This window comes from Anabrus simplex, chromosome 1 (genome assembly GCF_040414725.1).
Source record: "Anabrus simplex isolate iqAnaSimp1 chromosome 1, ASM4041472v1, whole genome shotgun sequence".
Classification (NCBI taxonomy): Eukaryota; Metazoa; Arthropoda; class Insecta; order Orthoptera; family Tettigoniidae; genus Anabrus; species Anabrus simplex.
In genome coordinates, this window is record NC_090265.1 from 1,188,300,592 (window position 1) to 1,188,325,333 (window position 24,742).

The 24,742-nt window shown below is 38.2% G+C and overlaps 1 protein-coding gene across 2 annotated transcripts in view; it reads right to left on the reverse strand.

Annotated features, from left to right (window-relative positions):
* LOC136858177 (LMBR1 domain-containing protein 2 homolog) overlaps positions 1 to 24,742 on the reverse strand; it is a 271,921-nt gene that overhangs the window by 103,940 nt on the left and 143,239 nt on the right. Inside the window, exons 9-11 of one of the 2 annotated variants that reach the window (XM_067137534.2) lie at positions 18,309 to 18,510; positions 17,327 to 17,443; positions 11,220 to 14,074 (exon numbers count right to left, since the gene is read on the reverse strand). In XM_067137534.2, coding sequence (XP_066993635.1) covers positions 13,869 to 14,074; positions 17,327 to 17,443; positions 18,309 to 18,510 — 525 coding nt within the window. In that variant the 3' untranslated portion in view covers positions 11,220 to 13,868. Of the gene's footprint in view, positions 1 to 11,219; positions 14,075 to 17,326; positions 17,444 to 18,308; positions 18,511 to 24,742 lie in introns of those variants that run through there. The other variant, XM_067137535.2, reaches the window with a different exon arrangement.

Here is a 24,742-nt window from a genome sequence, read left to right on the forward strand (position 1 = left end):
CGATGATGGGATAGGAAATGGCTAGAAGTGGGAAGGAAGCGACTGTGGCCGTAATTAAGGTACAGCCTGGTGTGGAAATTGAAAGCCACTGAAAATCATCTTCAGAGCTGCTGACAGTGCCGACAATGGGTTTTGAACCCACTGTCTCCTGAATGCAACCTGATAGCTATGTGATCCAAACCACAAAGCCATTTGATCAGTGCATTCCTTGTACAATTACATTTTGGCACTATTGCAACTTTAAAATAATCACTCTCTTGACATTGCAACATTTATCTGGCCATGGCCAAAAACTGGCAGAGCTAAAGAGAGACCTATACGTCCCTTGAGGTTTATTGATCATGATACAAAATGCCAAGCGAATTGGAAATTGATCCCTCTTGAAAGAAAATGGAAGTGTTTTATCAGATGTTATTAAGTCAGCTTGAGGGATTAGAGAATGGGAAAGGAACGGGTAGCAAGAAGGGAATTGGAAAGAGAAGTTAAGGGAAAGAAACCAGTTGGAAGACCGAGAGTAAGGTGGATGGATCATATGTGGAAGGACTTTAGAGAAGCTGGATTGGATGTGGCAGAAGTAATGGAGCAGGAAAAGTGGAAGGACAGAAAGGAGTGGAGGAGGCTTGTTAACCACACCCGGGTGACTGGAGTGGGAAATTTATGATGATGATGATGATGATGATGATGATGACCAGACTACCATATAACAGGTTATCATATTGCTTCTTCATACCTTGCCGGGCTGAGTGGCTCAGACGGTTAAGGCACTGGCCTTCTAACCCCAACTTGGCAGGTTCGATCCTGGCTCAGTCCGGTGGTATTTGAAGGTGCTCAAATATGACAGCCCCGTGTCGGTAGATTTACTGGCACGTAAAAGAACTCCTGCAGGACTAAATTCCGGCACCTTGGCGTCTCCGAAGACCTTAAAAAGTAGTTAGTGGGACGTAAACCAAATAACATTATTATTATTATTACTTCTTCATACCACAGTAGATGAACCTAATGTCCAAAGATGTTAAATAAACGATTCTAAGAAAATTACAAGGATTGAAGTTTGTCATGTACAGCTAGGGCTAATAATGATCTAATACACATGCTCCCCAAAATGAAGCATCAGAAAGGATAATTTCAATCATTAACATCAAGGTCAAATACTTCACAGTAGACACTAACTGACAAAAGATAATCATTCTAATAAATACAGTTGAGACTGGTTTATAAATGACTCAGTTCTCCTAATTCAGTTTTATACGTAAATTCCTGTAGGTCCTAGCAAAAGATGTTAATTAAATCTCACTTGAACATAACCCATTTATAAGTAATGCAGTGTTACACATTTTAATATTTCTTAAATGCGGTTTATTTATGTGTAACAAAGTTAAAATAGTGTTGCTGACGTATCCATTTCCTGTGATCAAAACACAGGCAAGTAAGAAATGTGGTACATTAGAATCAGTTTTGTTGGTATCGGGATACGAGACAGCTGATTTGCACATAATGCAAATGCTGTACATATGAATTTTCTGTTGTTTCCAAAATACAGGTGACTTAGAAATGTGATACATTAGTGTCGGTATTGTTGGCGACGGGACTTTAGTTGCAGACATTGGAAGGGTGCGGTGGTTCAACAAAGGTCATGGGAAGTAATTGTGCAGCATAAAGCTAAAGTAGAAAGATTGCGACACATATGTTCAGGCCACGCCACAGGACACACTCCCATTTTAATTATAAGCAGGTTATGAAATCGAGACATATTAAAAATGATGCTGAGATCTGACATTTGCTGTATTGAGTAATAAAACCTGCAGTTCCATCAGTAGAAAGTGTACGTTGCTGTCAGTTGGCCATGGAGAATGGAAAGAGGAAAGTTACACGCTGGACAAGAAAGTAAAATTTATACAAGAGGACAATAACCTACATAAAAGAAATTGAAATAGTTGGAGATTTAGGATTTGCTTGTACCACCCCTTGCTCAGTCATTAATAAAAGAAATACCATTTAGATGAATTTTGAAAGATTGGGTGTAAAATAAACAATACTGATTAATAATGTTGCCAACCTGATATGCTGAAAGAACCATAACTATAAATATGCTGTTAACTTATATTTCTGAAATAACCTGTTTTCGAAATAGAGAAAATTATTTTAATAATTATATGACATAATATCTAAACCTGATTTGTAGATAATTCTTAGTTAGAAGTAAAATCTGCTCTTCACTTTGATACAGTAGAACCTCGATAATTCGAAATCGGTTAATTCAAAATCCCGCCTAATTCGAAGCAGCTCTCGTACCCGGAAACATGAGATACAGTTTTGCATGTTATTTAAATTGTTTAATTCGAAATACGGATACTTCGTAATTCGAAGTACAATGTCGGCCCCAATACCGAAATTCAGACTTTTAATTCGAATATGCCTTTACATTTTAAAACAATAGTATGTTACAGAGTAATTTCTACTCGAAATTTATCCGCTCCGCGTCATAATAGAACGCGCGTTCCTTAACGTGGAAGGGTAGCTTTCCGCACTTACAGTCACTTCGGTGGGTCTACAGTGCGCTTCATGATTGCTAAATTGAATGAAATCGGAATTCTTTTGTATTCAACCTTTTAATGAACGCCGTAATATCACTCAACAGGCAGTGTGTGGAAAAACAAAATCCGCGAACACTGGCGATGCCGACAGTTGACGAAAAAGCGTAGGCACCGAACAATATTGTCATTGCCGGTGAAACTGCATTGCTTTAGTTTAATGCAAGCCCAAACGGTCTTATGGTTTTAAATGGGTCATAGTAGTACGTTGCAATGCTCATGGGATGGAAGCGAGAAACTTTATCCCCTCGTCATAGGAAAGTTCGATAAACCACAATGTTTCAAGGGCGTCGGGCACTTTCCATGCCAGTACAAAGCATATAAAAATGCGAACAGTACAGAAATCCAAAAAATAATGCATTTGCACAGGGGGACCGGCATAATTTATCCTCGTCTTTGATTGTGTGATTTTTTTTCTTTCGTTGCGTGAGGTTATGTTTGTCAGTGATTTATCCAAGTGCATTATTTGAACATTGTAAATGCACCTTGTTGGATACATGTCGGAAATAGTTTTTTCCATGGCATTTGAAAGGTTTAAACTGTGAATCGAGGTGATTGCATGTATTAATGGGTCTTAGAATACTTTGTGACGCGGCAAGTGTTTACATTTCTGAAGTACGAAAGAAGTTGGCGGGAAATCGTACAAGGATAGAGTCATAGAAAAGTTCGATTTTAAGGGCATCGGGTACTTCCTTTGTAAATACAAGGCATCTAAAATGCATTAAGTATAGTAATCCAATTAATAAAGCACTTGCACATGGGAGCCCGCATAGATTTCTCCTCGTCTTTGAATCGTGCTTTCTTTTTTCTTTCTTTCGTTACGTGAGGTTGTTTGCCAGTGAGATATCCGAGTGAATTACTTGAATACTGTAAATGCACCTTCTTGGATACATTTTGGGAATAGTTCTTTTTTCATGGCATTTGAAGGGTATAAACTGTGAATCAAGGTTAACTGCATGCAGTAACAGGCCATAGAATATTTTGTAATGCGGCAAGGGTTGGTACTTCTGAATTGCGAATTGGCGGTTAATTCGAAATCACGTAATTCGAAGTCCGATTTTTGAGTCCCAACGACTTCGAATTAACGAGGTTTTACTGTATATGTATAACAGGTTCAACCGTATATACATTTCTTTAAATGTAAAACAAAAATTTAGGAAACAGAGTTCAAGCAAGATCTGCAATTGACTGGGAACACTAAAACAATATATTAAGGTAGGCTTTGTATGTAGGCCTAACCAAGAATAAAAATTGATACACATTTTATCACAAACTCATGGTCACCTCCATGCTGAACCCTACCCTTTTGAAAACATCAATCAGTGAAGTTCCTAGATGGAATGGTAAAGTTTGTAATTCTAGTTGCAGTGAGGCTGGTCTTCTACAATAGCTTCCCCCTCTCACAAGTATACAGAAAAAAAATACATTTCTTTCTATAGTAACCACCAGAAATCAGATTTTTTTCCTCAATTAAGAGTATGTACGACACATTAAAGCATTTATTTTCAATCATTAAAGATTAAAAGCATAGTTAAAAATTATCAAAATCAAGCCACATCTGTAGAGGAATATACCTGTCTGGAGCAACAATTCATTTCTATTAGCTTCAGTAATGGACCATATCAGATTCATTTGATGAGTCTTTCTCTCTCTTGACAAATCCAAAATACCCTAAAAAGGCTCATACAATGCTAATCTCTGTCCATAATTAGACTCTTCTCATGTTTCTGTCATATTTGCAGACAATTTTACAAGGATGAAGGACGGAGATATCACAAAATGACTGACTGAAACAAGAATTATACCGAATGGTCAGAATCAATCAACTAAACTCATCAAAATGTGAGAGCACAGGCTACATCAAAATTAAGCATTAAAAACTTCCACATCAGTTACCTTCCTCATCTGGCGTTTTAATTCTAGCTCAATTCCTGCTTTCACATCATCTTCAAACTACTGCAGTGATGATTATTATGATTATGATGACAACTGTATCAGATTCTCCTCAAATGTTGAAGTCGCTTCAGTACGAAGCAGTTACGATAGCCTTGACTATTCAACAACAATAAAGGTGTTTTTAAAGCCTTGACTATGTCAAAATCTTCACGCTGAGTTTTCATACGGTAATTTGGACAATGGTACAGATGCTCCGGATCTTGAAAGCACTGCAGTCATGGGTATCATTTTGCAAGCTCCTACCAGTTCTTATTCCAGTCCAGTAGTCTTAACTGTTGCTGCCAGTACAGGTTCTTGAGAGTGCTTGGTATAGCTGTTACAGGCTTGGTGCTGTTCATAAAACTTTTCTGTAATCTGAGACGTCTTATTGCTGAGTAGCATACAGAGGATAGCGATTGTCCATCTCTTGTTTCAGTTTCTCAGTTTAAGCTACTACTTGCTGTTGAACAAAGGGTGGTGCTATGCCGCAGGGTATATACCTTTTTGACATTAGCTGGTCTGAGACATTCAAAGACTATAAGACACATTTCACTCAAGGCAGTAGCCAGTTTCTGAAATGCACACAGATGGCCCATACAAGACAAGCAAACTCAGCTGCAGAGAGAGTGCTAAACAAAACTGTACTTTGCACACTTGCTAGATGTGCTTCTCATGTAGACCCTGTCAACATCCTAAGTAAGCTGTTCTCTACTCTAACGTTCATGCCGATGGAATGGCAGTGTCTTTTAAATGTGAGTGAACAATCAAGTTGAACTCCAAGGTACTTGACAGCAGAGGAGAATTCTAGTTGTCTTCCCAACAGGTATTCAGTTCTATGATTTGCAGCACAATTGTGAAGATGGAATAGTGACACTTGTGTTTTGTAAGGATTTAGTTTAAGTTGTCCTTGTAGTACTTGGACCGTTTGCTGAGGCAGATCTGCAGCCTGGATTCTTATGTCCCCAAATGATCTGGAATGATCCTTCACCGAGATCATCAGCACACAAGAATCAATGGTTGACAGGATCATAAGCAGCAGTCAAATCTATACAAACAGCACCAGTCATAAGGCCTTTCTGAAATCCGTCTTATATGCTTTAAATTGACTAAGGATCAGGATTTTAGTTGGTGCATGATCATCCTAGTCTGAAACCCACCTCCCTGCAGCATACTCTGGGCCAACATTCTGTAACAGAACAACTACTTTCTCAATACCCAAGTATCTTCAAGTTTCTAAGACAATTAAAATGAATACTTATGCTTTTTCTCAAAACTGCCCTTTTTAGGGCAAAATTAATTGCATCTTGTGGTAGTATTGCTGAATGTGGAAGGTTTCTCAACAACAGAAGCTGAAGCACTGGCTGATTTGTGCTCAAAAACCAAGTGTGATGTCCTTTGCACGCAGGAAACACACTGCGCTGACAATTAGCAACCACCACCTGTTCCAGGAATTTGGCTATTCATTGTACCAATTTGTGTTTATGTTAGTGCCATCTTCAGCAGACTTGGACTGACTATCTTGTCCACAAACATCAGAGAAGAGGGAAGATACTGAAATTCTAACAGTATAAATCAGTGGCACTGTAATATTATTCTATGAGCTACCTTCCAGGCAGTTTTATTTTCTCAGAATGTGCAAATTTCAACGACTGGAATGCAAAGATTACTGTAGGTGACTTCTGCAGTCACAGTATAAGTTGGGGATATAGGAAGGTAGATGAAAATGGCAAAGCTGTTGAGCGATGGGCAGAGGCTAATGATCTGAATATTATGTATAATAATTCCAAACAGCCCAAGTCTTTCACCAGTAGGTGCTGGTCCAGTTACTGCTGTAGTAATTTTAGTTTAAGTATTGACAATTTCAAAACAGACCACCTAGAGCCAAAGACAAATCTGAAAATCAGAAATGATAAGTATACTGTAACATTAGACGTTTTAGGTCACATGTGGGCTGAACGAAAATAGCCTTATACCTCAATTCATTATATTATACTGTAACAAACAAATGTGTTCCATTAGTGTAAATGAGATGAAGTTATTTTGTAATTTTGAAAAGTTTGCATTATCAGTTTTGACCAAAAAGAACTTGCATCAGAATATAATGCCCTGAACACCACAGAATGTCTTAATGTTTGTTGCTATGCCTACCTAGTCTAAGTTTGTCATTCTGAGACACTGATCTTTCATCTTTTATTTTTAATTATCTAATTGATTCTGACTATCCTGTATAAGACTTAAACTACAGTGAAGGTGTGGTAACTTATACAACTAAAACACAGTTTTGATATATTTAATGGCTTCAGATCCTCCTGGAAAGTTTTCGCCATGACCTCTACCAAGACAAATAAGTTACACTCCACGATCAATGGCTTACAGTTGTACGAGCATACTTTCCAAAATCTACGATATTTAAAGTAATGAAATATCAGAGAGGCAAATATGGCACTAAATAACCCTCACACTCTCAAGGACTTATATGTGAAACAGTTTTATTTCAAATATAAACATATTACTTTATTACTATATGGTTTCATCTGCAAAAGAGGAACAATGATTTATGAAGTTCAGGTTGTAAATACACAAGCAGTAGCATTAACAATGAATAACGTAAGATAACATATAGAATTAGAAGGAAAGCAGTGACTTGTAAGGTGGAATGCAGTCAAAGACACATGTAAAGAGGAAACAAAAAAAGACCTAACCAAGAATATTCCAGTAAAATCTTAATCACAGTAAATAATATTCACATCACATTCTTTTTAAATCACTGCTTTCCAGCCATTTCCTTAGAGTAAAATTAAGATCACACCTTCAAGTTTTTCTATCAATTAAAAATTCTGATTTATTAACATCTTTGAATAGTTAAGGATTCTATGAAAAAATAAAAACAGAACATAATACAAGCATAAAAATTATTATATTCAAGTAACCCAACAAACAACACATATGACTGTATAATTATGATCAATATTCAAACATTTCTGTAACAGCAATAATTAGAATCAAAATCACATTGTGGCATAATTCAACTATTATACAATGGCAATTCTTTGGTTCATGGCAGATAAAATTTTCCCATGGCTGAAACTAATTCCATACTGGAATGTATATAACTTGTTAGTGATTAACAACGCTGAACAATATCTCTGACAATGGCTCCTCAAGGAGAACATAACAAAAAATACCACACACATTAAACTATACTCAGTAAGTAGCAAACAATTTCAATCACACAACTGATACAATATTGACTAGAGCCTTCAGGATCACTTTAGATGAGTTTCATCAAATACAGAGGCAAAAAGGCAGAATCAACACCATAGCAGGACTGAGATACTACCATTTTTATTAACATGGTTATGTTTTTGCAGGTCTATCTGGAATTAGTCATCAATTTCATGAGCCCTTTGTAACCATGGCAACCAGTGTTCATCTTCTATATATACTATGTCAGTAGCATCACCTATACATTGCTATAGGAACAAAAGCTTTGCAAGAACGAGTACCATTTACTACCTACTGTACTTGATGGTGATTTGAACATCAACCTGAAGTCAACACCTGGTCAAGAGTTTCTCTCCTTCATACGTGATACGGTCACCCTCTAATTGAACAACGACCCGGCCACATCCACTATGAGGAGTAGTACATGCACCGATGTTGTGTTCAGTTGCCAAGTAAATCATCAAACAACCCAACAGTATGTTTTGTTCACTAATGTGTAAATAAGTTCTTGTTTCATTCCATCAGTATTGTACTTTTTCTTTGCAAAAAAAATACTTAATTGAATCTCTACACTTCAGTATTCTATTAGAGACACTCACACTTCATACTCCTACATTTTCTCTGCTTCATGAAAAAGCATAGAACTGTGGATATGAACTCGCTCTCTCATATTCCAAGCCCAAAACTATATCCATGATTCTATGCTTCTCCATGTAACAGAGATAATGTATGGGTGCAAGTTTTTCTTGTTATTTAAAAACATTCAATACCCAAATGTTGAACAGGTTTTATCAGCAATTTTGCCATGAGGTTCATATTTTGTACTGAAAGCCATAGCTGGCAAATACATGAAAGAGAGATCTGAAACATTTCATATCCTGAATATTCATTTTACAAATATGCATGCTGAGTAAGGGTTTCTTGACCATGGTAATGCTCACTGATTTTCAGGCATATCATGCACAAGTAATTTCTTAATAACCTTCCTCAAAATGTAGAATACAAAGATTAACACAGCACATTCCTTTCCATTAAAAAAAAAATTCTTTGTACAAACCAATACATGAAGGTATCTGGTAAATCAGTAGACAAACAACAAAATAAGTTATATTTTACACAAATCATTCAAAATGTGATCAAGGAATAACACATTTTATAATTTATAGTCAATATTATTTCATTTCTCTAACTGAACAATTACTGGCTTTCACAGCCAGTGCCACAATAATACAAAAAGGTTTCCAGGCTTGTAAGACGTGGTTCCATTAGGTTTATAGCACTCATCATTTCATCCAATATTGATACCTGTATTTTCAAATGTAGCTTTCTTCAAAAGGTCAGTAGTGGTCTAAAGCTATATCTGTGCACTCCCACTACAGTAGAACCTCGATAATTCGAAATCGGTTAATTCAAAATCCCACGTAATTCGAAGAAGTTCTTGTTCCCAGAAACATGAGATACAGTTTTGCATGTTATTTAAATTGTTTAATTCGAAATACGGATAATTCGTAATTCGAAGTACAATGTCGGCCCCATTACCGAAATTCAGACTTTTAATTCAAAACTGCCTTTACATTTTAAAACAATAGTATGTTACAGAGTAATTTCAACTCAAAATTTATCCGCGTCATAATAGAACGCGTGTTCCGGAACGTGGAGTGGTAGCTTTCCGCACTTACACTCGCTTCGGTGGGTCTACAGTGCGCTTCATGGTTGCCAAGTTGAATGAAATCGGAATTCTTTTGTATTCAACCTTTTTAATGGAACACCGTAATATCACGCAACAGGCATTGTGCGGGAAAACAGAATGTGCGAACGCTGGCGATGCCGACAGTTGACGAAAAAGCATGGCTCATATAATAAATTCGTAGGCACCGAACAATACTGTAATTGCCGATGAAACTGCATTGCTTTATGTTAATGCGAGCCCAAATGGTCTTATGGTTTTGCAATTGCAATGCACATGGAAGCGAGAAACTTTATCCCCTCGTCATAGAAAAGTTCGATAAGCTACAATGTTTTAATGGCGTCGGGCACTTTCCATGCCAGTACAAAGCATCTAAAAATGCAAACAGTACAGATATCCAAAAAATAATGCATTTGCACAGGGGAACCAGCATAATTTATCATCGTCTTTGAATTGTGTGATTTTTTTTCTTTCGTTGCGTGAGGTTATGTTCATCAGTGATGTATCCAAGTGCATTATTTGAACATTGTAAATGCACCTTGTTGGATACATTATGGAAATAGTTTTTCCATGGCATTGGAAAGGTTTAAACTGTGAATCGAGGTGATTGCATGTATTAATGGGTCTTAGAATACTTTGTGACGCGGCAAGTATTTACATTTCTGAAGTACGGTAGAAGTGCCATGGCAGGAAATCGTACAAGGATAGAGTCATAGGAAAGTTTGATTTTAAGGGCATTGGGTACTTTCTGTGTAAATACAAGGCATCTAAAATGCATACAGTATAGTACTCCAATGAATAAGGCACTTGCACATGGGAGCCAGCATAGATTTCTCCTCGTCTTTGAATCGTGTTTTTTTTCTTCTTTCTTTCGTTGCGTGAGGTTATATTTGCCTGTGAGATATGCAAGTGCATTATTTGAATACTGTAAATGCACCTTTTTGGATACATTTTGGAAAAAGTTCTTTTTTCATGGCATTTGAAAGGTATAAACTGTGAATCAAGGTTAACTGCATGCAGTAATGGGCCTTAGAATATTTTGTAACGTGGCAAGGGTTGGTACTTCTGAATTGCGAATTGGCGGTTAATTCGAAATCCGATTTTTGAGTCCCAACGACTTCGAATTAACGAGGTTTCACTGTATATACACCAGTACTGAGATGTTCTCTATACAGTCCAGAATTTGGCTGTGCTGATGAGGTTGGTGCAGATTGGTTAGTTGTCCTTCTCTTTGCTCATGTGTCCACCTGGATTCTTTACTCTTATTTCTTTTTTTTTTAGTGTGGGTATCCATGCTCTGTTTGGCAAATGCTGGGACAGTTTCTATTCACAGGCAACAGCCAATTTCTTCCACCTTCTTACCCAATTTAGTTCACTATCCTTCATTTCATCTTCATTTACTCCTCAACTGTGGATGGTGCCAGGAAGAGCATCCAGCTGTAAAAACATGCCATATAATTTCTTCTCATATCATCCGCTACCCTGTATCAGGAAAGAGGATGAAGGGCTAGGCATACATGCATCCATCTAGGCTCAGTTTACCTAATTATTTGTTAGTATTACAAAAGAGAGTGAAATTATTTTCAAATCGTTAGAATGTCTAACGCAGACGACAGCAAAATTCAAAATATATTCTTACCCATATCCACATCTTGGGAATGAGCAGGCCACTCTCAAAGTTGAATATTTGCATGTTCCCTATCACATAGAAACATTCTAATAACATGTATTTCAGCAATGTCATGCAAGCAGAGGAATTTAGAACCATGGGCTGTAAAATGACATCGAGACCATGACTGAGCCTGCTTGGACTTTGTGAATCTTCTGTACATGTCTTTCTATATTGCCTGGTTGTCTTCCTAAGTATATTTAGAATCTGAATGTACACCAAAGCAAAATTCATCTGTAAAGAGAATTTGGTCCCGCTATCCCTATTACCAGTTTTAATGTTCAGTGGCATTAAAAAAATAAATATAATTTCCATGATTAACAGCTGGATACATCAGGAATTAAGGCTTAAATAATCTCTTCCTGGTTTTAAAGAATTACGATTTTACTAACCATTCTGTATGGCAATTGCTGTTAAAAATTCTTTCACTTTCTTTGGGCATATTTGAGCAACAGTTGTAACCCTTGGTCTCCCTGGATTTATTCTTCTGAACTGTCATCTTGATGTCTCCACATTCTTCATGTGACATTTTATCAATATGAAGAGTCTTTGTGACATTAGCTTGTGTTCCACTATTTTCAATTATTTGAATTACTCTAAAAGTTTTTATCATGACTGAACATTTATCGCCATAATTTAAAACTTTCTTGCTTTTACTGAATTGACATATTTAAGAGACAGTGTTACATAATAATATGAATAAACAAGTGAACCAGATTCAATGAGTTGTGCAAATTAAAGGACCAAAATTATTTTTACTTCACAACTTCCCTACTTATACTGTTGCCCTAATGACAAGGTATGGACTACCTAAGGAATTATAAAATAAGAAATTAAATAAAGAGATAATCACATCCGTATCAGAATATGAAAAAACCTTAAAATATAAAACAGAAAAAGAAAATAAGAAGCCGGGTAATGGATACGCAACACACATGACCTTACAAATGATTTCTGTAAATATTGAACTGCAAACTGCAAACAGCAGCTACCACTGTTTTTCAAGGCCTAATGAAGCCCCATGTATGTGCATTGTATTTCTTTCCAATAAATGTATTTAACATTTGGTTTTGTGTTACTTTAAATATAATACATGTGGTTTGTTCCTAAACACATGATTTCAACGTATCTTATACCTTTGGAAAAAGTTTCTCACTGGGTGAAAAAATGCTTATGCTTGTGAAAATATGCGAAACAGCACTTTTCTTTAGCAGTGTAGACGTGCTGTGTATTCTTACACATTTCTCTGGTAATATTCATTTATCTTTGAACTTTATGATTTGTATACACAGGAAAGTGCACTGGTACCACTACTTCTTGATATTCTAAATATTTACAATCATATTTATTATTTCAGTAATTATGTTAGTCATTCTGGTTTCCACGATTCAGTTTAAGGTAACTTACCTAGTTTTTGTAATTCATAATAAGGCAGTAGCTGAAACTGTTTATAAGATCAATCACTGGGGTCCTATGTACACTCTTTAAAGAATTAAACAGATTACAAAGAATACACCTGGGCAACTGGAGTGGGACACTGATGATGATGATGATGATCAAAAAGTATAGATTTAAGGAGACATTAATTTATTCATGGATTTTCAGAAATAAGGGTAAGAGTCCCAACAGTTCTCAGAAACCTATTCATCTCCTTAATACCTCCATTTTCAACTCAAGTTATTCCTGATACCAAGTTTTATGGTTCAAACCAAATCTAATATGATGTTATATCTATGAATGCTTTATGATTACTCACGACAAGCAGCAAATGGATTTTTGAAAATTCTTCAGATTATTGACTAGATAAATTGCTCTTTGTCTGGCTTCATCCCTGATGATCTGTCATTCAGAATTTTTCTTTTAAATTGATCAACATCAGCCACAAGATGTCAATATAACTGAGTAGTCACATAAAATATTGGTTAACATTTCCACGAACAACTAAACATTTCTAAAGCATTTCACAAGGGAATAAGTGAAACAAAATTAGAGATAATTACAGTTTTGCATACATTATAACTCCATGTGCATAATTTTAACCGTCTTAAATTACACTGAACTTGTCCAGCTATTAGCATGAACTCTTGATTTAAATGGATAAATTTATTTAGTCTCCTTTTCAAAGAATTATTGCAACACTATACAATTACATGGAGAAATTTCTACTCCATATCTGTATGTATTATCTCTATACAGTTACTTAATCATTCCTCAGTCTGTTTCTATAACTAGGTAGCGAGACTTCTATGGTTTCTTTCAAATGCAGTAATAAACAAAGAATTGTAACAGTAAGAATTGTGCTGTCAATTTCAAAAGTTCTCAAATGTAAATGTAATGTTACTGTCCAAGACATACTGTTGTACAAATTTACCCCCTTCACCAATGTACATTCTACAATCTGCTAATCCTTCATTCTATTCTTACCAGTGTTATACCACATGTTCTATTCCTCTTTAAAACAAATCTAAATGTTTTGACAGTCCTTAGCTTAAAGCCTAGATTTTATCTCATCTTTAACAGGCCAAAATTTTAAAAGTAAAAATAATAATAGTATGATACCAGATCAACCATTAAAATTTGTCTTTATAGCCATAAAAAAAACGAAGCCTAATGGGGACCCTGAAGACTATAGACAATATTTCTGACATACATGAGACTGAATTCATGACCTTGTTAATAAGAACTTATTGATATTAATAAGAATCTTATTAAATTGTAAGTAGTTCCTAAGTGGATGCAATAAATAATATATATTACTAATTCAGACATCATCGAAAAGTCCTCTGGGTGGGGGACCAACACGCACAGCAGATGGGTCTGAACCACCTTGGTACAGTCTACTACGAGGACTGTCCTGTGGTTCATAATAACGATCTCCGCTACCCACGTAGTAATCTACTGGTTCCACATCTCGAAGTAGAACAGCTCGGGCAGACTCTGTTGAGTCATCACGATGCAATGGACGAACTGAAATTGAAACTGAAAATTAGAAATTCTCTGAATAGGATTTTCTTTAAACAAACTTCATATCATGAAACCATCTCTTAAGACATATACACTAGCATCAGAAAGTTTAGACTCACCTACAAATAATAATTTTCTTAAATAATTGTTTTCTGCGAGATGATAAGTGGTACTTTAGTTCTGTTACTTATGTATGGATGCTTTCAGCACTTTCATAAAGCTATTTCAATGCATATTGTGAGATTTTATTTTATCTTCTCAAAGAAGTTGACAGATTTATGGTCCCCAGCTCTTCCTGCCTGCTTCTACCTGGGTAACTTCCAGCCTTTTCAAAGGTAATAAACATGCCTCACTCACGTGATTACTTGGATAACTTCTGGCCCTTTCCCAGGTAATAAACATGCCTCTCTCACGTGATTACTTGTCCTCCTTGTTTCCTCGCTGTCTTGGAAGTTGACAGTTAGCCTACAGAAGTTATCCTGAGCAGTTGTATGTTAACCTCTGTACCAGATTGTTCATTTTCTACATCGTTATCTGGGTATAACTACGGTAACAACACAAATCAAACAATCGAAAATGGGGAAGAAGGCTAATATAACCCAAGAAAACAGAGTCACGGCTTGTGCTTATAAATTGGGTGGTCGAACCGAAAAATTGCGCAAAAATTGAAAATTTCAGAGTGCAGCGTTCGCAGAGCAGTGAAACGCAGAAACGGGTAGTCATGAGGATCGACCAAACCAAACCAAACCAAACCAAACCAAATCAAATCAAACCAAACCAAACCAAACCAAATCAAATCAAATCAAATCAAATTCTCTTTATTTGCAAATGAGGTGTCTACCTCGGTGGCAAATGGTACACTAAAATACATTATTGTCAAGCACTAAATATTAAATTAACAAGAGAAGAAAATTTTCCTATAATACAATATTATACAATTTACGCTAACAATTTTTTCTATTAAACACACAGCTCATCCTTAATAAATTTATATTGTTTACAAAATTCTACTTATGATATCTCCTGTACTACTAACAAATATAGTCAACTGATATACAGTATGTGGAATTACTTCAAATGATACTATACAACTGGTATAAGATTAAACTTTACATTGCATTTATTTACTTCTTTTTTTTTTTTTTACCCATTCTGGAACCTAAGTAGCATAACGACCTGCTGCGTCTTAACCAGAGCCCCTTTTGCCACCACTTTTCAGAGTTCCTGAAGGGCCTTCACAGCTACCGTAGCAGTCCCAGGGCCCTCGAAGTCCCCACTGTACTTCACCCCTACAGGCAGTCCCCTACTTTGGCTGTCCAAACTCCTTAGACCAGGGGATGGAATTAATTTATTCACACACATTTTTTTTTTAAATTGACAATAACCTGCACTGGTCGAATGCCCTCTAACATTTCATTTATTTTCTCTGTTGCTGTTTATTCTCTTCTTGAATATCTGTACAGATTTTGGAAAAGGATCAAGCACTACCCCTGGTAAACTGTTCCACTCCTTCACACCCTTCCCAATGAATGAAAATTTACCCCAATCGCTTCTGCTAAAATTCCTTCTAATATTGTATTTGTGGTCTGTCCTGCCGATATAATTATTTTCCAACGCAGTGAACGTCCAAGGAAGACTTTTAACATTGAAGATAACTGTATTTTAATCCTCAGCAAGCGTGACAGAAGGTGTTCAGCAGTAGAAATTGGCTCAGAGATAAATAAAACAAGAGAACAATCTGTGTCTGTTACAACAGTGAAAAATTGTCTGCTTGAGGCGGGATTGTTTGGTCGCGTAGCAGCACGGAAACCATTGTTGAAAACTGTACACAAGCAGAAAAGGCTACAATGGGCCGAAATGCATGCTAACTGGACTGCTGAACAATGGAAAAGGGTGCTTTGGACGGATGAAACTAAATTTGAAAAATTTAGTTCCAATCGTCGCCAATACGTTCGTCGCTGCCCTGGTGAAAGGGTTAAGGAATCCTGCATAATTCCGGAGGAGGAAATGTGATGGTGTGGGGATGATGTTTTAGAAATAATCAGTTTCGTGATTTGGTGAAAGTAGAGGAAATACTGCAAAAGAAACAATATCACCGTATCCTTTCGCGCAAGTCCGTGCCATCTTGAATGAAGCTGATTGGTGAAGGATTTGTTCTACAGCAGGACAATGATCCTACACACACCTCTCAGTTGTGCAAGCAGTATCTGGAAAGGAAACAAGCTGAAGGAAAATTGGAATTAATGGTTGTCTGGCCTCCTCAATCACCCGATCTGTCACCTATTGAACTTGCGTAGGAAGAATTTGACAGGGAAGTGAAAGAAAAGGCGCCAGGCAGTGTGGATGGGTTTTGGCAATGTCTGTTACATACCTGGGGATGTATAAATACCGAGACTTTGGAAAAATTAACAGCTAGAATGCCACGCATCTATAAAACAGTAATCAAAGCAAAGGGTGGACACATTGATGAACAGGCAGTGTAATTGCTTAATATGTTGTGATTGTGTTTCTAGCTCCCTGTGAATAATCAGTGTAAAGGAAAATCTAGTGGAATGTGTAATAAAAGTGGTTCTAAAAACATAGGTTTTCAGCAAATAGCCCCTATCTTTCATGGTAAGTGAAAATTCATGGGCGAGTGTAAACTTTCTGATGCTAGTGTATACACAAATTAAAATTCAATGCTTAGCAGTCACTGGCAGAATAAATGTTCAATGGAGACCTATTACACAATTTCACAAAGAACAGCATGATGACGATGATGATATTTAATCATATTAGATTTACGTTGAACAGAAAACATTCTTAAGGCATTAATGAAGTTATCTTACAGATTCCATACAATTTACATAATACAAATTTAATCTCAACAAAAACTTGTACTGAAGTAGTCATTAAGATTGCTATTCCGTAGAACTTAGATGGCAATTATTTTGTTTCTTCCAGATACAGTATTATATTTACATAACCAAGTCCTGATATATCTTTTTATTTTTAATCTTAACCTTCATAGAAGATATATTTCTTATAATGAAAACTATTCACTGGAGAATCAGGTTCCAGTGAAAGTAAATTCTTACACTGTATTGATATTGGAGCAGCACAATTTGAATGCTTCATTCTGCTCCACATTACAAAACTTTTGTGATAATACTAATGTTCTTCCAAATGTTTTCAAGATTTTAAAGTTACTGTCCTAAATAACTTTGTCATCAACTGCATAAAAAAATTCAGAAAATAAGGTAATTAAAAGCATACCTCTATCCTCAGGTTTCTGACGTGGTGTTCTATAACGAGATGTTGTGCCACCAAATCGCTCTTGAAATTCTCTTCGACGAGTGACAGAATCTTCAGCACGCTGACGACGTCTCTTCTCTGAAAACAGATATTTACCACTATAACATTTATTGTACGTTTGAACCTTAAAAATACAGGATTTTTACACCAGTGTGAAAAGGGGACCCCCCCACCATCGATGGTATCTTTACCATGTCATGGTGGTGGGGCTTGTGTGGTCAAAAGATCCTGAGAGCTATGCCGGCGGTAGCTTAGCTACTGGAAGGGCCTCCCTTGCCGGACAGGTCGAAGGTGATGATCCAGACCAAAAGGGATACCCTGGTCCTCCAGGTTGGGGGTTGGGCATAGGGTTGACAACTCTATCGCGTTAAAAAAAAAAAAAAAAACTGTTGAGAAGCCGCAAAGAGTAAGAACAAACCGGACGGATAAAATTGATAAATGACCTAGGCGAGGAAATGGTTATGGATTGGTATTAGCGACTTGGAATGTGAGAAGCCTACTCCAGCCAGGGAAAGTGCTGGAGGGGCATCCAGGTGGAAGATGATGTAGAGGTAGACCAAGAAAGCGATGGATAGAAGAGGTGGAGGCTGATCTACGTACAATGGGAGTCCGGAGATGGAGGACCAAGGCAATCGACAGAGAGCTTTGGAAGAAGATTGTTGTGGAGACCAAGGTTCTCCAAGGACCGTAGCATCAAGGAGTGAGTGAGTGAGTGAGTGAGTGAGTGAGTGAGTAAGTAAGTAAGTAAGTAAGTAAGTACGTAAGTAAGTAAGTTTAGTAAGTAAGTAAGTAAGTTTAGTAAGTACGTAAGTTTAGTAAGTACGTAAGTTTATAAGTACGTAAGTAAGTAACCAACCAATTAATAATTTGATGGGTCAAACATACATGTGAAATTACAAACTGATAAAAACATAAAAGAGCAAATTAGTTTTTAAAATATTACCTCTTTTAATCAGTTCACGACCCTCTTCGACCAAATCAGCAGTAACTTCATCATCACCCAGAAACTGCTGGAAGCCAAGAACAGAGAGTAATCTTGAACCAACACTGAAGTACGTTGCCAAACAGAAAGCGAGCATGGCCATAGGAAAATATACGTTGAAACCATCAGATATAATGGAGATGACATCCATGTGACCCATCACCTGGAAAACACCATATAAATAACAAACATGACACCACCAATAAGTTACTAGTCTACAACAGACAACTATCCTCCTAAAGTCACACCATCGTATGTATAAATAAAATTATTACCCATGAAGAGCCAAGAAACTAGTTCATTTCTCAGAAATAAATTATGAGTATATACTGTGACTTAAATGAGTAACAAAACAGATATGTTCTCTCTTGTATATACATATTCCAGGAAATCACCATACACCATTTCCTTCACCCAGCACCCGCCGGCCTGGGATGTATATAGCACCTTTCCATCATTTTCTATCCAACCACCATTGTTCCTCCTTAGCAATGTTCCAGTCCAGGATTCTTCTAATTAAACTATTCTTGGTCATTTTTAACTACCTTAGTGTGGTTCTCCCTCTCGCCCTCCCTCTTTCTATCTGTCTCTCCATTTTCCACTTTGGCAACCTTCCTTCTTCCATCCCCTTAACATGTCCAAACCAACTAAGTTTATCACTCTCTATTGTTTTAAAGCTTTTCCACTCCAATTTTCTTCCTGATGTCATCATTTCTTACTCTGTCCTTTCTTGTCTTTCCTATCATACTTCTTAAAAACTTAATTTCACTGGCCTGGATTTTATTCCCCTATCTTATTGTCATTGTCCAGGTCCCTGCTACATGTCAGTAGTGGGCAGTAGTGCACCTTATCCATCACCTCTTTATACTTCATTGGCACTTCCTTCTTCCATATCAGGTTTCTCACATTCTAGTAGAATACATTTCCCTGTTGAATCATTTACATCCCATGCTCAGGCCTGCACCCTGCATCATGTTTCTACATACGTACTTGAACCTCTCCACAATTTCAAGACTTTGTCCCTTTATTTTTATAATTCCCTTCCCTTCCTCCTCTAGTCAACACCATTTTCTTACACTTTTATATAATTTTCAACAATCTTGTCAGCACATCAAGTTACCCTTGTACTTTCTCTCTGTTTGCACCCTACACCACAATACTGTAATATCTGCAAACAGAAAATCTCAAAAACAGTTCCCTGTCTCCATGTTTCCTTCACAATTTCATCCATAACCATTATGAACAACAGTGGTGACAGCACAGTTCCTTATTGTAGTCCAGTTTCAATCCAAAACTACTCTGTCCTCACCAGAGGTGTCTGTACACTGCTACAACAATTTTTGCACATTGCTTAGACATATTCTATCATCTGTTTTTCAAATCCTTTCTGCTGCATTACTTTCATACTTTTGCTCTGGATACACTATTGCAAGCATTTTCTAAATCAAGAAATATCACCACCATATCTCTTATATATTCACAATGTTTTTCCATTAACAGATTCATACTGGAGATGGGGACTAGTGCTGATCCTCCATTTTGAAAGCCCTTTTGCTATTCTTGTTACTGTTCTTCAACCTTTCTTTTCTAGTACTCTTTCAAATATTTTTGCTACATGAGGTATGAGTGTGATTTCTCAATAATTATCACATACCTTCTTGCCCCTTTCTTGAATATATAGGTAAGCTCACGAGACAAAAAAATCATTACAAGAATCATTTAATACCATGTAACTCAGCCTCTGGACTTGATAACCACCTGGATTCAGTTACGAAGTGAGTCCACAAGGTTGTGCAGGTACGTCGCATCCAGTTTAAGCCACTCGCTGAGGATATGATCACTACGGACGAGTTGCGCGAGCCTTTGGCCGGGGTTAAAGATAGGTTAGCTGAATTTAATGCCATTCTTGTGTCCTTTTGAGCTTTTGAGCCCTCGCATGGCCAATTAGCGCGGGTTAAGGCGCAGTTACTACATTACCTGGGCAGAATTAGGGATTTGTTGTCTCTCAAATTGTCGGAAGTTGAGCGGCAGGAATGTCAAGCCTTACTAGTACAGTCTTCGAGAATTTTCGACAGAATCAGTGGTTTGCTTAAAGGGAATAAGTTGAATAACACAGTTTCTGAAGTTCAAGTGTCTATCCCATCTGAAATGTGTGAAAGTGTTAACTCTGGTTCTGCATCTGTTGCTGCTCAAGTGTGCACTCTGACACCTAGTGCTGGTGTTATTCAAGAGTCTGAGGTGACTAATGCTGCCCTGGGATCTTCTGTTTCGTTGTCTGGAACTAGGACACCTGTAAGTCATTCAAATGATCTATCTCCTTTGCATGTCTGTACCCGTAGAAATTTTCCTGTGGTAACTGGTTATTCTGTTGTGGCTCAGTGTCTGCCCTCTGTTGTTAATCAGCCCGGTTCTGATGCAATGGTGCAAAACCACCCCCTGTCGTAGCACCACTGGTATCAAGTGCTCTTTTAGGTTGCATAACCCCTACACAAGCGGTTAATGCCCCGATGGTCTCTCAGATTAGTGAGAACCTTTCACAAATGAGGTTGTCTGCGCCCGTAACGTTGCAGGCTAACGTTAGTCCTAACCTAACCTGTACTCCGTTCTTTACACAAGGGCACCCGAATCAAAGGTACGATGCCTCAGTAACCCCTCTGGACCATTCTAAGCCTACCCAGGCACCCCCTACACCTGTTTTTCCCCAGATTTTCTCTAATCTGCCTCACCCGTTGACCACTGTGTTTAAGGGTGTCTCTAAATTTTCAGCTAACTCCGTTGATGAGGTTATTTCCTTCCTTCAGTTCCTAACTGAGTTCAAGGATCAGGCAATAGTGTATAATCTCAGTAACGACCACGTATTTCAAATTCTATACCTGCATATATCTGGAGCTCTTTCTGAGCATATTGTCAGGGCCATTTTCGAAAGATGGTCTGTAGATCAATTTCATGCACATGTGCTTGAATATTTCATTTCTGCTCGTGCCTTGTCTTAGTGGAGAAGCACTATTTCAGAGTACAACACCTCAACGGGTCATTATCTGAATATGTTCAAGATATTAAGCTCCAGGCTAAGATTTTCCGGCTCCACTATTCAGAGGCCCAGATGGTTGCCAATATAATTGAAGGTCTCGCCCCAAACTACAGATCACATCTGGCTCTCTCACCCTGACCAGCAACGTTCGCACAGTTGGAAGCCGTTACAGTTTCTGCTCAAGACATTCGATATGCTGACCAGTTACGCCTTGCATTAGCCCCACCTCCTATAAGCATGCCCTCTCCTCAGGATTCTAAAACCACCCCGTCACCTGCTTCCAACTCGCGTAATCCTCATTAGTGCTTCAGTTGTGGTTCCACGGCTCATCTCAAGCGGGATTGTACCAAGGCTGGGGTATTAGGCAATGCAAAACCTGCCATGGGTAGAGGCTCTTCCACCAATACTTCTTGCCATAACTGTGGGTCAACTAGGCACTTCTCAAGGCAGTGCCCACGTAACACTTCTGGCTCTGCACCCCCAGGCAATAGTAGTGTTAGATGACTAACCGACAGTTCTGATGGTAAACCCCAAAGCATGGCTTCTTGTTTTGTCAATCATGACTGTACCTTCGAGGACGATTTACTTAATTCTGAGGCTAATGATTGCTCCCAGTCTGACTCTGGTGCTCATTTCTTGCAATCTTGTAGGATTTCTGCCATACCTTCTTGTAAATTACCATATTTATGTATACAGGTAAATAATGAACCTGTCTGTGTGTTACTAGACTATGGGAATAGTGTCAACTTGATGAGCGAGACCTGGAACAATTCTATGAAAACTGTTTGCAAGTTACCTACATTAGAACCCGTGTCCTTAACCTGCCATACTGCTAATTCCAATTCATTGAACATTGTAGGATCACTAGTGGTCAAGATTAGAGTCCGTGATTTTACATGGAAAATGCCAGTACTAGTTGCAAAAGATTTATCCTGCCAGTTCATATTGCATGCCAATTTTATTGTTAAAACAGGCATGATTTTGGACCTGCAGTTCAACAAATTCTATTTCAAATTTTGTGCGAGAACCTTTGAGCTGTGCGATCACTCCCCTATTCTGCCTTGTCACGTTAACACTGTTCCTGAAGATTCTGACGAACCCAAGGCTTTTGATTTTAATCATTTATCCAAACTCAGCGACAAGTTTCCTCATGTCTTTACCGACAGGTTAGGTGTCATCAACGTCTTAGAATACAAAATTGAAGTTACGGATAACATACCTGTTCGCTCTCCTCCATATCGGTTGTCACCTCCCAATATAAAAGCCCTTAAAGCTATTATTGATCAAATGCTCGCTGATGGAGTGATACGCCCTTCCAAGTCAGCCTATTCTTCTCCCAAGTTTCTGGTTCCCTAAACCACAAGGTGGTTATCGTCCTGTAGTGGACTATCGGATGTTGAACCATAAGGTGGTCCTCCAATCTGTCCCCCTTCCTGATTTACACTCTTGTTTTTCTTGGTTCACTAATACAAAAAATTTTACCACCTTTGATTTAAATCAGGTCTATTACCAGATACCTCTTGCCAAAGAATCCAAGCATCTCACAGCCTTTGCGACCGATTGGAACCTATATGAATTTGAGCGTGTCCCATTTGGGCTTGCAACTGGAGCTGCTATCCTTACTCGGTTACTGGATTATGTTTTATCTGACATTAAGTTCAAGTTCATTTATAATTACCTTGACAATTTGGTGATCTTTAGTGAAAGCTTCAAGGAACACCTTGTCCATCTCAACAAAATGCTTGACAGACTGCGTAAAGCAGGTCTAACCCTCAAGGCCACCAAGGTTTCCTTCGCACAACCCCAGATGTCCTTCTTAGGCCATATTGTGTCGGGGAAGGGTGTCTCAATCGATCAATCTTGTAGTGCTGCCATCCAGAATTTTCCCATTCCAAAGGACGTCAAGGCCGTAGCCAGATTCATTGGCATTGGCTAACGCCAACACCACCATCTCGTGCTTGATACAGATATTTGCTTCATTTGGACTCTGTCAATTATTGGGAAGTGATAACGCAAGAGCCTTTACTTCTGTCCAGTTCCGGAATTTCTGTTTTGATCTATCCATTGCTCATGTAACCACTACCCCGTATTATCCGAAGCCAAATTATGCTGAGAGACTGAATCGTAACCTGCGATCTGCCCTCATCGCTTATCACTCCACTGACCACTCCAAGTGGGATTCATCACTAAACTGGTTGTCATTTGCATTTAACACTGCTGTCCATGAAAGCCACTAGCAAACCGCCTGCTTTGTTAATGTTGGCTTTTACTCCAAATTCTCCACTATCTAATCTGTGGTCAATTAGTGATCTTCTGCCCAATGATGCCAGTCCAGAAAAGATCCGAGCTAACTGGCACCATGCACGAAAGAACTTGAAGGTTTATTAAGCTAAGTTCCAGCGTAATTACAACCACGGGCGAAGGCCGCACAATCTGTCTGTGGGTGACCAGGTGTTTATTAAAACACACCCCGTCAGTAATGCTGCGGACCATGTTATCAGTAAGTTGGCCCCCAGATTTCGAGGTCCCTGCACCATCTTAAAGTCCCTTACCCCGGTGACATTATTGGTGAGCGATCCCGAAAGGAAAAGGATCAGCAGAGTCCACGTCTCCCAGGTACCTTAAGTCATGTAGGGAGGGGTAAATACCATTGTTGGCGACCATGTAGATTTAGTTGTAAGCTATTTGTAAGAGTTTATTGTAAGGTAATAAGTTTGGTGGTAAGGTAGTTGTAAGTAATTATGTAGGTAAATACTTTAGGTATCCTCTAGCACTTATCTTCCTTAGTGTAATGTTTTTAGTATAACAAGTTAGGTAGGTTTTAGTTTAGGGTCACTGCTTGGAATTTATTCCCCTTATTTTCAGGCTTAGGGTAAACTCCTGTAGTTTCCTTTCACCCCCACCGTAAACTTGTCAAATGAATGAATTATAGATAGTGCTTACCCCGGGGCTAGGTGCCCTAATATCCCTGGTGTGCGAGAGAGAGAGAGAGAGAGAGAGAGAGAGAGAGAGAGAGAGAGAGAGCCCCTACTGCGTACTCATTAAGCCACCTATTGGGTGACTCTACGCAAGATCTATGAGCCCAGCAGAATAATTTTGCCTGAAGTATTCCCCTGTCTGCTGCGGTTTGGTTTATGTTACAGTGGGTGCAGCGACCAACTTCTTCTGACTGCAACCTAAAGTGCCAAGTTGGGAGGCACACTCTGTGCCTTCGGCGCTACCATCCGGCACCACAATCCTGTGACGAACGTCCTAATGGAGGCAGTCTGACTGGACGGTGTCTCACCCATCTGCTTATTTGGTGCAAGATACCACTGGACTGCAACTTTCCTAGCTACCTGGTTTGGACTGAAAATGAAAGGAG